General features: G+C 36.1%; 1 protein-coding gene across 1 annotated transcript; it reads left to right on the top strand.

Moving 5' to 3' along the window:
- The first annotated feature begins 4,433 nt into the window (after positions 1–4,433).
- LOC148849672 (UDP-rhamnose/UDP-galactose transporter 2-like) lies at positions 4,434–11,441 on the top strand. Its single transcript, XM_088945359.1, has 5 exons — positions 4,434–5,591; positions 6,177–6,361; positions 6,454–6,654; positions 10,346–10,507; positions 10,645–11,441. Exons 1-5 carry the CDS (start codon positions 5,462–5,464, stop codon positions 11,008–11,010), a joined length of 1,044 nt encoding a protein of 347 aa, XP_088801485.1. The 5' UTR covers positions 4,434–5,461; the 3' UTR covers positions 11,011–11,441.
- Positions 11,442–14,550: the final 3,109 nt, after the last annotated feature.

Genomic DNA, 14,550 nt, shown 5'->3' with positions numbered 1-14,550 from the left:
CATTGACTACCAGGCCCTCAACAAGCTTACTATCAAGAACAAGTATCATATAGGGGTGTCAATTGGACTGGATTTAGTCCAATCCACTCCAGTTCAATATTGGTTCATTTACAAATGGACTGGACTAAATCCGGTTCAAACCCCATACAAATCGAATCCAATCTAGTCTACCTGAAATGCAAATGGATTAAATCCAGTCCAAATTAAATGTTTCCCTCAAAAAATATTTTCCAGAAACAAAATGTTTTTCTCAAAAAACAATACACAATAAGGAATAAATTATTTCCTTAATTTCTTAGAAAATAAACAAAATGGTTTCCATATTAAGAGTTTGTGTCACCAACTTGGTGGACTTCACCAAACAAAAGATTGGGTCATACTCATACAGTGTGTCACCAACTACAGGATGATACTGTCAAATTCCTGGTGCAATAAAAGATTCAGTGTGAATATTATCAGTTTTTATATCAGCCCAATTTAAGACGATTAATTTGACCATTCACAAGTCCATCGGTTTTGAGTGAAAGATATCACCACAAAGGCAAAAGCATGAAATTTATAGTTACTAAACGGTGATTGTCAATGCATAGATACAGAGTACATTTTGTCTTCAGTAAAGATTTACTATTAATAGGCATAATGTACAAATATTTTTGAGCTGCTAAGCATCTTCATTATCACTCATATTTGGTGTATCAAGGTAAAATTCCGACTCAGCTCCATCCACGATCCTCCTCCTGTTTCGGTTATCAGATAGAAAAATACAACATAAAACAAATTATTTGGTGTGTGGACTGTAGAGATCTATAAATGAAAGAGAAATATAGTAGTAAAATAGAAATACTGGCATTTTATTTATCAATAACAAGAGTACTGACAATTTTTTTTACTAGGAAAACATATTCCTAGAGATTTTCTGATTTTATGCGTATTGAACGAAGATGCCAATGGCCATAGTTTAATGCACACTAATGACATAAAAATGCAAAGTCATCTAAAAACTAGAATAATGATTAAACTTTGATTCAATCGGGAAAGGAAAAAAAAAATCATTACTCAGTTTTAAAAGAACAAAAGAAAGGATTTTCTGGCTTTCCTTGATTCTCTAATTGCCTCCTTAAGTCATCCAGCCACTTCAAAGTCCAGAATCTTCCAAAAGAAAACATAACATCTTAGAAAGTACTACTAAACAAAATGGAACTAAGTACTGAAAACATATGAGACACTCAAGCAAACATAGTGAAAGGTTGCGGTTACACCCAACTCTTTCTAATAACTAAGAGTGATCAGGTGAACTTTACTGCATAGTTAAAAAGGAATAACTCTAGAACAAAGTGTAGAAGCAACGATGCAATTTTTTTAAGTAGATCTAGAAGGGGTAACTTAACAACTAGTGGACCAATCTCTGTACAACAATATGACAAGTTGGTCTTTTTGTTTCTTCCCTTTCCTTCTAAGATACAAAATATGCTTCTGAGTATAAACAATATCCAGATAAAGTGAGTGTGTACTATGTAATTTACATGTGGACAAAACCACATTAAGTTTAGAAATTAGACTCCATCAATTAAGTTTAATCACATTATAAGAAGCAACATAGAATGACAAAGTGCATTAGAAACCCCAGAAAAATAGGAAAAAAAAAAGAAAATTAAAAGATAAATATGAACAATTTACCTGCATTAGTTGTTTTTAGCTATTATAAATTGTTGAAGCTATAGATTCATTCTCATTAAGGAAAAATGTCCAAGGGGTATAGATTAAATTGAGTGGGGGAAACTATGACATTTCATCCACCAACATCACCATCAGCACACCATATGAGTGTCATCAAGTGTCTTGGGTGGGTCATTGTATGCTTTTTGTATAGGGGAAGTATGCCAATGGCAATATTGTAAATAGTAGTATGATTATTCAACATTTTATCTTGAAAGATATATTTTATTAATATTAAACCAAGATAATAAAGTCCTTCACCTTGGGTATCCCATCTTGATATTCATTAAGTACAAAAGATGATAGGCAATGAGATTTAGCTAATTGGGAGTACTGTTAAACTTCCTATTTACAAAGCCAAAAGAGACATGTCTAAACTTTGAAATTAAAGAATTGATACTAAACAAAAGCCACTGGCAGGACTAGGGTAGATCTGTCTTTTGCTGAAGCGCTTGAACTACTTGATGAGCATCAGTGTATATACAAACTTCTTGAATTTCCCAGATTGAAAGTTCTGATAAAGTTTGTAGAATAGCATACAATTCAGCTTGAATTACCGAAAAAAAATTGGTTGGTTCTACCTCTAATGATTTTCAAGCAAGATAGGTTTTTTGAGAGACTAACAGCACCATATGTATATAGAGAATTTGAGATTTTCCCTGCATCAATAAACACAATAAGATCCAAATTTTGGGATATGCTAAGAGTAACTTTATCCATTGAGTATTGACTTGGGGGAGCATAGATGTTGGAATGAGAATTTGACTATAAGCAAGAATTGTTAATTTGATGCAATAGATTGGTAGGTTGAATTAATCTGTTTTTAAAGCTCTTTCCATTCCTGGCATACCGTATGTAATAAGAAGTTATAACTATCTAGTTGAAAATATTCATAAATAGAGAGCAATCTGCAGTTTGATTGTAAAGAGTTTTAATACAAAATATCCAGAATCCTTGAAATATAAATTTGTAATGAATATTCCAAGGGTTGGCAAATAGGATTGCTTGGGTATAATTGCAATTCATTAATAAGTGATTTAAAGTTTTAGCTTCTAGATCACAGAGAACACAAGTTTTCTGTTGATTGTCTTGAAAGATCTTATCTTTTACAGGAATGAAATTATTAAGAATTCTCTAAAACAAAAGTTGAAAACGGGATGTTGTTTTTAGTTTCCAAAGCTTTTTAAGACAAAAGCTGAGATCTAGGTCTATAGATGGACAAGATAGTCCTTGGTTCTTCTTGTATTCTTCCTTTACTCTAAATTTGCCTGAACTATGTTGGAACGAGATCCACGAAGTTGGATGAGAAGAAGGGAAAATGGGGGTATTCAAAATCCTTGTTGCTTCATCAATAGCAAATAAAGAAATAATAACGTCTTGATTCCATTGACCATTCTGAATAAGATGGTTGATATTCAACTTTTGAAATTGGGGAGCTAAAGGAAGAAATCTAATAAAATTGATTTTGTGCTTGAACCCAAGGTAGTTGAGAAATTGGAAATTTAGAGTCTTCCTTAATTAAAGAAAAACATTTAGAGGCAAGGTCAATAAAAGTTGGGGCTACTGATTTCTAAAAAATGGAACATGAAGTTGTGATAGAGTAGGGAAACAAAGTATGGTTTTTTAGGTATTTTGATTTCCAAAGATGAGCCCATAGATTGTTTTGTTCATTAAGAAATCTCTAGGCTGTTTTCTTGAGTAAAGCTTTATTAGTTAATTGGAGATTTATGCAACATAAACCTTCCACAGCTTTAGGTAACATTAGGACATTCCAAGCACACATGGTACGGGTGAGGTTTTGATTTTGAAGTTCCCCACCATAAGTTTTTGATTATTTTGTCCATATAGTCAGTAGTTTTCTGGGGGAATTTAATTAAGGTCATGGCTTTGAGGGGAATAGATTGTAAAACAGAATGAATTAATATTTTTTTCTAGTCTGACTGATAGTTGAGGCTCTCAAAGAATTGAGTTTTGCTTGCATGTTATCTAGGACAAAAGTTAATTTGGAATGTTTATTCTTAAGCCAGAAGAGAGGGAGCCCTAGATATTTACAATTCTTATGCAAAGGTTTTACTTTCGGTTGTCTCCTAATTATATGTTTGAACTCTTGAATGAATAATTTTGCTACAAAAAATATTGAAGGTATCAAAGCTCCAAAAGCTTAAGCTACTATTTGTGGGGAAATAGATAATTGAATAGTGTCAAGATCATGTAAAGATTAACAAAAACTTGTATGATTGTGCTTATCATCATTCTATACAATATAAAAAGCCTTGTATCTAATTTGTATGCATTTGTTATTGGTTTATTGCTTGCATTTTTTACTTTGTAGGCTTATTCATTGACTAACGAATACTGTACGGGCTCCATAATAGGGATGAGCAAAAAAATTAAAAAATTAAACCATCAAAATCGAACCAAAAAATTGATTAATCAAACTGGTCAGCTCGATTTTACTTCAATATTCCTTAAAAATCGATAGTTTCAATTCGGTTTCGGTTAACCATTTAAAAAAATCAACGGTTAACCGAATCCATCGATATATACAAAAATATATATTTATATATTATATACTTTTAGTTTTTTTGAAAATCGAATAAAAGATTTTCATTTATTCGACGCCTAATCGCCTACTGTACCTATTTATTAGCTGCAATCTAAGAGACTTTAGGTTCAAATTTCAATTTATTAGCTACCTACCAATAAATTTATTCGGCAATCTGCCTTGCTAGAGTGCCAACTTATCTTTTCCATGACTGCCAACTGTCTTTTTTCAGCTTTCTCCTTTTTTTTTCTCTCCTTTCTCTCATTTTTCTATTTTTCTCTTCTCTCCGTTTTCTTGTTGTAGGTTCTCAATTTTCTTCTCTCGTTCCCTCAGTTCTCTTCCACTCCAGAGTCTAGACGGCCGCACGGCAACGACGGTCGTCGCCTCACCGGCAAGCAAGCATCAACATCTAATCAATCCGGCAAGCAAGTACCAACGCCGTCGTCTCTCTCACTCTCTCAATTCTCTCTTCTCTCTCGCCTTTTTTCTCTGCATCTCCACTAGGCAACAGCTACACCACCTCTCAGGCTCTCATTCAGGTGACACTCGTCGGCAACCACCGCACTGACAACAATCAACAGCACCAGCAGTCTGACACCAATTTTAATTTTTTTTCTTTGTGTATAAAAAAATCGAAAAACCGAACCCCAATTAACTAATCTATCGATTAATCGATGAACTGTTGCATTGGTTCGGTTTCGATTTGCATATTTAAAAAATCGATCAAATCAGTTCGATTTGAAAAAATACTCCAACCGAACCGTGGGCACCCCTACTCCATCGTACAATCTCGTGACAATAGGGTCCTGCTTGTCTTTTTTCCCCTTTATTAATGGCTTGGCTTTCCTTGATTGTCTATTAATGGGTCCGATCCCATCTCATGATAAATGGGTTGAGTTAAAGCCTGGCCCATGGTGGGCTTGGATGCACATAATTGGAAGAATAGATGTTGGATGGAGATCGGATTTGGAATTTAAGTGTGTGGGTTGTGAAAGGTGGTGGTGAAAACGAGTGTGAGTGCGAGTGTGAGGGAGTAAGGGGATATCCATGGAGGAAAACATGTGGAGGGAGCAAGAAATGGAGGCGTGACCAGGCTTCCTCGCCCTTTCACAAGTTTCTGCTCATTCTTTCTTGCCTTTGTCTTAAAATAATATTCTCTTTGACATCTGCATAGACAGAACGTTTTCTCGATCTGAGGACATGGAGGACGAGAAAAAATCCTCGGCTGTCTCGGATGTGGGTGCGTGGGCAATGAACGTAATCAGCTCCGTTGGCATTATCATGGCCAACAAGCAGCTTATGTCCCCCAGCGGCTACGCCTTCAGCTTTGGTCTCTCTCTGATCTGACATCTGATCTTATATCTCATTGTGCATTGTGAATTACTGAAATTTACTGGATTTCACTGTGAATTATTGCCAAGTGTGGTTATCTTTTCCTGGTTTTCTTTCTTCTATAGATCTCATTCCTTGGCTATGTAATCTTGATTTTGTTTCTTATGTAGATTACTATTTTCATTTGCGTCTTGGTTCTTGCTGTTCGAGTTACAATTTCCAATGGACTTGAATTTCCTGTTTCTCTGGTTTTGCCTTGTTTAGTTTCCCTTCTTTTGATTTTCTTTTGCTACAATTTGCTTGAAATCTCTCATCTCAAGATGGGTAAATTGGTAATTGAGTATAACTTGTCCCGCCTTTTTTAATCAGCTTAAGGACCTCTTTCCTACCTAGGCTTGAAGCTGATTCCATAATGTTTTCTTCTGGATTCGATACTCATCTATGATCTGAATTGGTTCTTTGGCTACTACACCCTCTTTTCTTGAGATTAGTTGTGGGAATTCTTGATTTTGTTACTCGCTCGAGGGTAAAATTGCCCTTTTCGTTTTTTTCCTGCGCTTAATATTGTTTTCTTCTTTTTCAGCAACAACTTTGACTGGGTTTCACTTCGCGGTGACTGCATTGGTTGGTTTCGTGTCAAATGTTTCCGGGTATTCTGCTTCAAAACATGTACCTTTATGGGAGCTTCTCTGGTTTTCAGTGGTTGCCAATATGTCAATTACGGGGATGAACCTAAGTCTAATGCTAAACTCTGTAGGATTTTATCAGGTAGGGACTAATAGAATAAATTTATGCTGGCTGCTGGGTGGATGAATGGTTTCTCAGTATCAGCAGCATTAATTATCATTTTTGTGGTACAGATTTCAAAACTAAGCATGATTCCGGTGGTTTGTGTGATGGAATGGGTCATTCATGGCAAACATTACTCGAGAGAGGTTAAGATGGCTGTGGTGGTTGTGGTTGTTGGTGTAGGTGTTTGTACTGTAACAGATGTGAAGGTGAACGCCAAGGGGTTCCTGTGTGCTTGCATATCAGTCCTTTCAACATCATTGCAGCAAATTGTATGTACTTATAGTGAATCTTCTCCTATTTTATTATATGTACAGAGACTATTACCCAATGTTGGTCCCAGCTATTTGCGGGTAAACTGGATACGCACCTAACCTTTGGCATTTTTTCTCTTTTTTCATAAGTGCCTTCTCTACTTGAACCCACATTCTCTCAGATTTTACCATTGCACCAAGCAATGACTCCTATTGCATTATATGTAAATTGGATCTATTTTAATGCTGACAAGTCAATAAAATTAGTTGCATTGGTCATCTGTTTGGGGGTATAAATGTATAGTTTACGTCTTTCAGCATTGCTTATTTTGTTGTAATAATTAAAGGCAAAAAGCACTTTATATGTTATTATTTATAATGAACCAATATATCCCATGGCATTTTTTAGTCCATTCATGCAATATCAAGATCAAAATCCACATCAATACCAAGGTAAAAATGGTCGATCTCATTATACACAAACACAGGAGGCCATTAAGGGGGTGTTCTACAATGTGAATTGTTTTTCTTGTTGTGAGTTCCAAAAACAAATTAAAATCATCTGTTTTGAAAATAATTTGGTTCTTAAAACGAAAAACATGGAAAGCATGTTCTTGAATGCATGTGTGCTTTTTGTTTCCAAAACTGAAACCAAAACTTGCTCTTGAATTTCTGGTTTGAAAATCATGTTTTCATGTTAATGATTTCTCATCATCTTTTATAAACCATACAATATCTGTACTCTATTTATTTTAGTTTTAAAACCATCATTTGTTGTTTTCAAAAACATGAATTATTTTTTAAAACAAAACCAACTTATTTTTTCTTCTCAAAACAAAAAATACAGTTCAAGTATGTTTTTGTTTTTTGCTGATGTGGCAATTGAAAAACAAATGAAAAAACCCATGTTGTAGAACACCTCCTAAATTGTGGCACTTCGTTCTCTATAGAGGTCTCCTCCAACCCTTCTGAGTTTTAACTTTTAAATTCATATGGATGAGATCCTTTAGTTCATCATCATGTGAACATGATATCTTAAGCTTTGTCCCAATATATGTGTTTGGCTACATGAATCCTGTTTCACCATTCTGTTATGTTCATTGCAATATCCATCCTTAAAATATGGGCATTTAAATCATTTCTGATTTCTTCCACTCAATTCCTTTTTAGTCTGCCCCTAGTTCATCATCACGTGAACATGATATTACCATCATCATCATCATCATCATCTAAGCTTTGTCCCAACTATATGGGTTCCGCTACATGAATCCTGTTTCACCATTCTGTTATGTTCATTGCAATATCCATCATTAAAGTATGGGCATTTAAATCATTTAAATCATCTCTTATTTCTTTCACTCAATTCCTTTTTAGTCTACCCCTAGTTCATCTAGCCCTTCAACTTATAACAGAATAATTTTTTCTAACAGGTACTGTTGGTGATCTTCTATGTACTTGGCCAAACCATCTCAATCTACTTTGTCTCATTTTATCACCTATTGAAGCTACTCCAGTTTCTTCATATATGACTTCATTTCTAACCCTATCCTTTCTAGTTCTACCACTCATCCATCTGAGCATCCACATGTTGTTTCTTAACTGTCCAACACTCTGTTCATCATGTGGACGTGATGTATGCTAGGTTAAATAGGTCAATCTCAAAGCCTTTATTGCTAAAAAACACAAAAAGATTTGGATGCCTTAAAAGATCAGTTACTCTATTAATTCAGGTTGCTTGGAGTTCAATGTGGTAAGTTTTGACTAGGATGATCAATTATTCAAAGCTAGTATCAATATTGAGGTTGCCTTGGGTCATAGAAGGAGCATAGATCAAGGAGATTGTAACAATAATGACATTAAGGGCTTGAATCTGATTGTTTTAACTTTAGGCTGAAGGGAGATGCTCTTGAAGAATCAATCTAAATGGATAAAAATCTTGATTGTGGGAAGCGTATGAAGGTGCAGAGGAGCCAAGGATTGGTAAATATTACATAATTACAAAGAATTTTTCTCATTTAAGAGGACTTGTGGGGTAGGTCTTAGTAAGAAATTAAAGAGGGTGTACAAGAGGAAAACTTTGAAGGATAACACTTGTCAAAACTGCAGAACAATTGGTCAAAAGCCATGAATGACAGTTCTGGATGAAGATGATTATACCATATTGTACACTTTTTAGAGGGATCCCTTTATTTAAAGGAAAATCACATTTTTCAAAAAAAAAAAAAGTTCCGGATATGAAAAGTTGGAAATTGAAAGTGAGTGGCAGTATTGAAGATGATGCAGATTTGCATAATTCGTTGTGCATCATAATGGAGTATGTTTCCTGTCTTGCTGTGTGTTGGAAGTGAGGGATTATGAAAGAGAAGGGCATGATGAAGTGTTGAAAACCAGGAAGGGACAAGCGATAAGACAAGATTTTGTTTCACTTGATGACTTGATAAAGCTGTTTGATATCAACAGGGTGGTTAATAAATAAATAGAAGTGGGTAGGAAATTGTGGTTGTTCTTTCTACAAGTGCAAGGAAGTTGTTTATGGAGTTAGAAGAGAAGAAAAGAATGAAAAATATTAACACAAGTGCAAGGAAATTGTTTATGGAGTTAGAAGCAAAGAAATGAATGAAAAACATTAAATCCATAAGTGCTGAAGACATTATGTATTATTATCAAGTCAGGTAGAGAAAATGAAGATGGAAGAGACTGAAATTATAGGTGTAGGAAGAGGTGAAGGGATATTATGAAGGGTTGAGAGTAAGGAGATGATGATTAAAAGGGAGAAAAGTCTTTTGGTTGGGATTCCTTTGGGAAGATATCTAAAGAGTGGTCTAGGACTTAAAGAGGTTCTTTAAATATCATTGTTATACCTGGTAGGAAATGGTTGAGGGGTTTGTACTTGGTTCCTATGTTTTGGTTCCCATGATGCATCTGTGTCTGAGAGAGGCCAATTTGTGTAAAGAAAATGCCAGTAGTTAGGTCCATTTCCAGTCCATCCCTCCCAACCCCTCAGATAGCAGGGACCAGCATTGGGTAATGACGTTTTTCTAATGCAGTTGGATAGAGATGGTAGCAGTGCCTATTGTCTTTTAGCTTGCTGGACTTTCTGGAAGTATTTTGTACCATTAATCCCCTGATAGTCATGGCAAAGTTCCTGCTAGTTTCTCAATATAATTTTTTATTGCTTTGTACATCAATCATTATTATACAGAAACATCTCATGCCTATTAGATGCCTTCCTCTTGCGTATTTATTGAACAGGAACTTTCAATGATGATATTGTTTAATATGAACCTCTTACAAGTTACATGTTATGGATGCCCCATGTTTGTATATTAGGTGATGTGCATGATGCATGGTGGCTTCATGCATAAACCACCATGGCCTACTGTTCATCACTTCTATGGCAGGCACATAGAACTGACTGGAGGATCCCTTGGAGCCAAATAACAAGTTGACAAACTTTGCACGCAATGTTGTAGCTGTTTACTATTGTGAAGTCCTATAACCTATACTACCTGTTAGTGGCAAAATATGGCACTTGGACCTTTGGGGGAGACAGGTATGGAAACCCATGTTGAAAAATCTAGGCAGCTCACGTTGCATCTGCACATTGGTCAAATTCTTCTGCTCACTACATGCTTATTTAATCTTGTTTATTTAAAACTGTGGTTCATGTTCTCTAATTTCTAATATGAAAACCCACTTGGTGGTACAGACAATTGGTTCCTTACAGAAGAAGTACTCGATTGGCTCATTTGAATTACTAAGCAAGACTGCCCCAATACAAGCCCTCTCTCTTCTTGTGCTTGGTCCTTTTATTGATTACTACCTTAATGGGCAATTCATAATGAACTACAAGTTGTCTTCCGGTGCAATTGTAAGTCAGCAATCACATCTTTCCACTTGAATCGAGATGCCATCTCCAAATGCTTTTTTTTTTTTTTTTTGCCTCCCTCTGAATCTAAAAGGAATTCCTCCAGATTTATATCTAACGGGCAGTTGAAAAATGTGCAGCTCTTCATACTCCTCTCGTGCTCGTTGGCTGTATTCTGCAATGTGAGCCAGTACCTTTGTATTGGACGCTTTTCGGCTGTTTCCTTCCAGGTGTTAGGTCATATGAAAACCGTCTGTGTCCTCACATTGGGGTGGCTGCTCTTCGACTCACAGCTGACACTTAAAAATATACTTGGGATGGCTCTTGCAGTCCTTGGAATGGTAGTTTACAGTTGGGCAGTGGAGGTCGAGAAACAGGTTAATTCCAGTATCATCGCCCACTTGAAATCCAAGGAAAGCTTGACAGAAGAGGACATCAGACTACTTAAGGATGGGACAGAGAATACTAATGTGAAGGATGTTGAACTTGGCGGATCCAAAAGCTAGGTAGATATCCTTTATGGCAAGAAATTGATCTATTTTGTTCGGACTTTATGTTCTGGCATTCTTGCTTCATTATGGTGTGCATCATGCAAAGATGGATCAGGTCCACCCCATTCTCATCCTTCGGCCACCTTTTTGAAGCATATGTGCTTTCAGTTACCCAAAGAAATTCTTTTTTTCCTTTTTCATTATTTTTCATGGAGATCAAGATGGTAAAGCTATAATGGGGGTGGGAAGATGTAAAATATATTAGTTAGTACAAGTCTTGCTATCAAATAGGATTTCTTTTTGGGTGAAATTTTAATCAAATGGGATATTCGCTGTTTTGTAGTCCTTTCCTACTTACGATTGATTGTCCTTCGGAGAGAAGGCTGTTCTTGTCTATATTTGGAAAAATGGTTTGATACATGGTAATTTATATAATTATTTCCATATTTTTAATTGTGTTCAATATGCGTAAAGGGTTAGATCCTTCAAAGAAGCTATACAACCGGGTTAGCCCATCCCCATCCCCTTAAACACCCCCTACTCCCCAAGAGATGTAACGCGGGCCGTGTTGCCCGCGGGCTGGCAGGCACAACCTGGTCAAACCGGGCACTGTAGCAACTGGGCCGTATTGGGCTTGGGTTTTGAGGTCCACGGGCTGGCAAGACACAGCATGATAATGTGAACCATACTGCCACAACCCATAGCCCAGTCCGGCATGGCACGAAGCCAGCCTGCTGAAGAACAGAGCCATGGCAGGGTCAGCTTGCTGAAGAATATAGCCATGGCAGGGTCCTCAATAGCTATTTTACACTTTTTTTTAGGATTTTTTCATAAAAATCTCCCCAGCAGCTATAAATAGTTAGTTGGGGGGTATTTGTGAAATTTGGCTTTGGGGAGAAAAATGGTTTAAATGCCCCCATAATAGCTAATTTGTGGGGGCATTTTAGTGAAGTGATAATTAACTTTATTAGACCCAAATATTCATCCTATGGTTAATATTTAGGGGTATTTTTGTTAATTAACTATAAATATAAATGTCCTTTAACATTCCCCAGTCTTATCACACCAATTTTCATATTCTCTCATACTCTCATATTCTCACATACATTCTCATACTCTTTTATACTTTCATATACTCTCTTATTCACTAGTCCCCAATTTTCAATTTTATTCAAGTTTCAACAAGGAGAAGGCATGCTCAAGTGTCCCAAGCAATATTTTCAACCTGTCGTTGACCTTACCAATTGAACCATTCAAACCATCACCCTACTTTAATTTTGGGTTCAATTTTGCTAAAACCCTCTATTTGGTCAAGAAACATTGACTAGTCAAAAACCATCTTCACTTGAAATGTTGAACCATTGACCCATTTGACCCAATAATCGGGTCATGGGTTGCACACTCAATGTATGTGCATACTTCTTTCTTTTTTTGGCACCATTAATAACTTCTCGCTGATCCTTTTTTCCCCAAAGTTTTAGTTGTGGGATTTGATTTCGTGTCAAGGCTGTAACAAACTAGTCAATCCTTGGTTGGTTCTATGTGCAACTTCTAGGGACCATAACTTTGCACTCTAATGTCCAATTAGGGTGATATATATATATATATATATATATATTTTTTTTTTAATTTGGGTAATTTTTCAGTATCTTTGATTGAGGTGATCTTTTTTGGCCCCAAATTATAACTTTTAGCATTTTTTACAAATAAAAAAATTGAATTAAAAGTATAAATTAAACTTAAAATAATATTTATATATACATATATTACATCTAAAAATAATTATATATTTTTATTGATAAAGTACATGTTTATACATACCTACACACATACGTTTGTTGATGTGGCTGTTAGACAGTGTATGCCCTTAGCTCCAATTAGAATGATGTACATTATGACATTTAATGTAAATGAATAAAGTACGTATTTGATTCATGTTATCATAGTGTGTTTATTTGTAATACCCTCCATATGAGACTCGTGTTAGTTTAGAATCTTCAAAAGTCGTTGGATAGATCTGGGGAGATTTATCCTGTCAAGGCTAATACTAATGTGCCGCCAAGTTTGTTGGGGTGGTCTGTTTCAGCTGTTAGGGTGAGACCCGAGGTACATGCAATGTGGGTTTTCTTGAAACTCTGAACTGGACCTTGGAGATAGATGGGCAAAACTGGAATGTTACACCTAACCCCTAGACTCGATTATGATACTACACTAGGTGTCGGATTGGACTATCTTTGATATGCCAATCAGTGAGATTCTTAGAAGGGGTCAAAACCTGGGTATGTTGGGACAGTCTGAGAATTCATCTCAGTGAGCGATGATAGTGACAGGATCAGCCCCTTTGTCGAACAAAGTGAATCATTGGAGATGCACTCTCTGATGGAAACCAAAACTACTAGCAGTTGATTTCAACCGTTGAAATTTGTTTTGCAAAATATATTTATATAAAGATATACATACATACATACAACCGTTGAAATTTATGGCTTCAAAATGTTTGCAAAAGGTTTTAATTCCTAGATCCATGTGAGTAGAGAGTGTGGCACTGTACCTTGCAACCAAGGGAGAGGTTCTCTCTTGTCGGATAATGTTTGATCATTATGAGCTGAGAGGTTAAGTGTAAGACCATTGAGGGTAATACTTGATGGGTTAATCTTGCATCTGCCCACAATTCTTAGTTTTTTATAAGGTGGCTTAACCCAATGACCATTTAGTGTAAATGTTGGGCCCATTAAGAGCACATGGTGATAGACTCAAGGGCTCATTGTCTCCTACAATGAATTCAGCCAGGCCTTGTAACAGAGGCTAGGTTGAACCCATGTGACTGATGTGTAGATCAATGTTTGGGTCCCACGCCATATAAGGATAACCAACTGAGCAGTAGATTGAAATGATAAGTGAGCACATAGACTTAATGAGCCTAAAGCCCAATTCGAACTGGCTTAATGAGATTAATTAAATGAGGGCAGTTCTGGGATTTGGATTAGCAGATAGGATAAGGGATTATCTCTATCCACTCAAAGAGTCCAAATCCAAATAAAGATTTGGATCAAGAAACTCCTAATTAGATTATGAAGGTTGATCTTTATCTGTAGATAAGATAAGGGGTTATTTTTATCTCTTAAAGAGAGTTCAGATCCAAATAAAAAATTTGGATTAGGAAACTCTTAATAGGATTAGGAGAACCTCTCTTTAAGGCTATAAATAGGAGAACATGGTGAATCTACAGATATACAACAGAAACAATAGATAATCTGTTGAATCAAGAGAGAAGACAATATACAGTTCGACTGCTTCTGTCTTCTGCTCTTGTTCCTACTCTTGCCACCATACCTAGTTCGATCTCCACCAGTGGGAGTGATCAAGAAAGGTTCTTGATATTGCCTTTTGGTGGAAAAGGTAATTTGAAGTCGTGCTTACCAGCCCTCCATCATATTCTTGTTGAAGAATTCGCTCTTGTTGAAGAACTGTCCTATTGATTCTGTTTCACCTCGCACCGTGTTATCTTTAGTGGAAACAGTTTTTTGTCTTCTCCTTGAGCGTGAACACCTTCAT

Source organism: Nelumbo lutea, chromosome 5 (assembly GCF_056320005.1).
Source record: "Nelumbo lutea isolate HS-2025 chromosome 5, American lotus-T2T, whole genome shotgun sequence".
NCBI classification, from domain to species: Eukaryota; Viridiplantae; Streptophyta; class Magnoliopsida; order Proteales; family Nelumbonaceae; genus Nelumbo; species Nelumbo lutea.
This window is presented reverse-complemented; position numbering and strand designations above follow the sequence as displayed.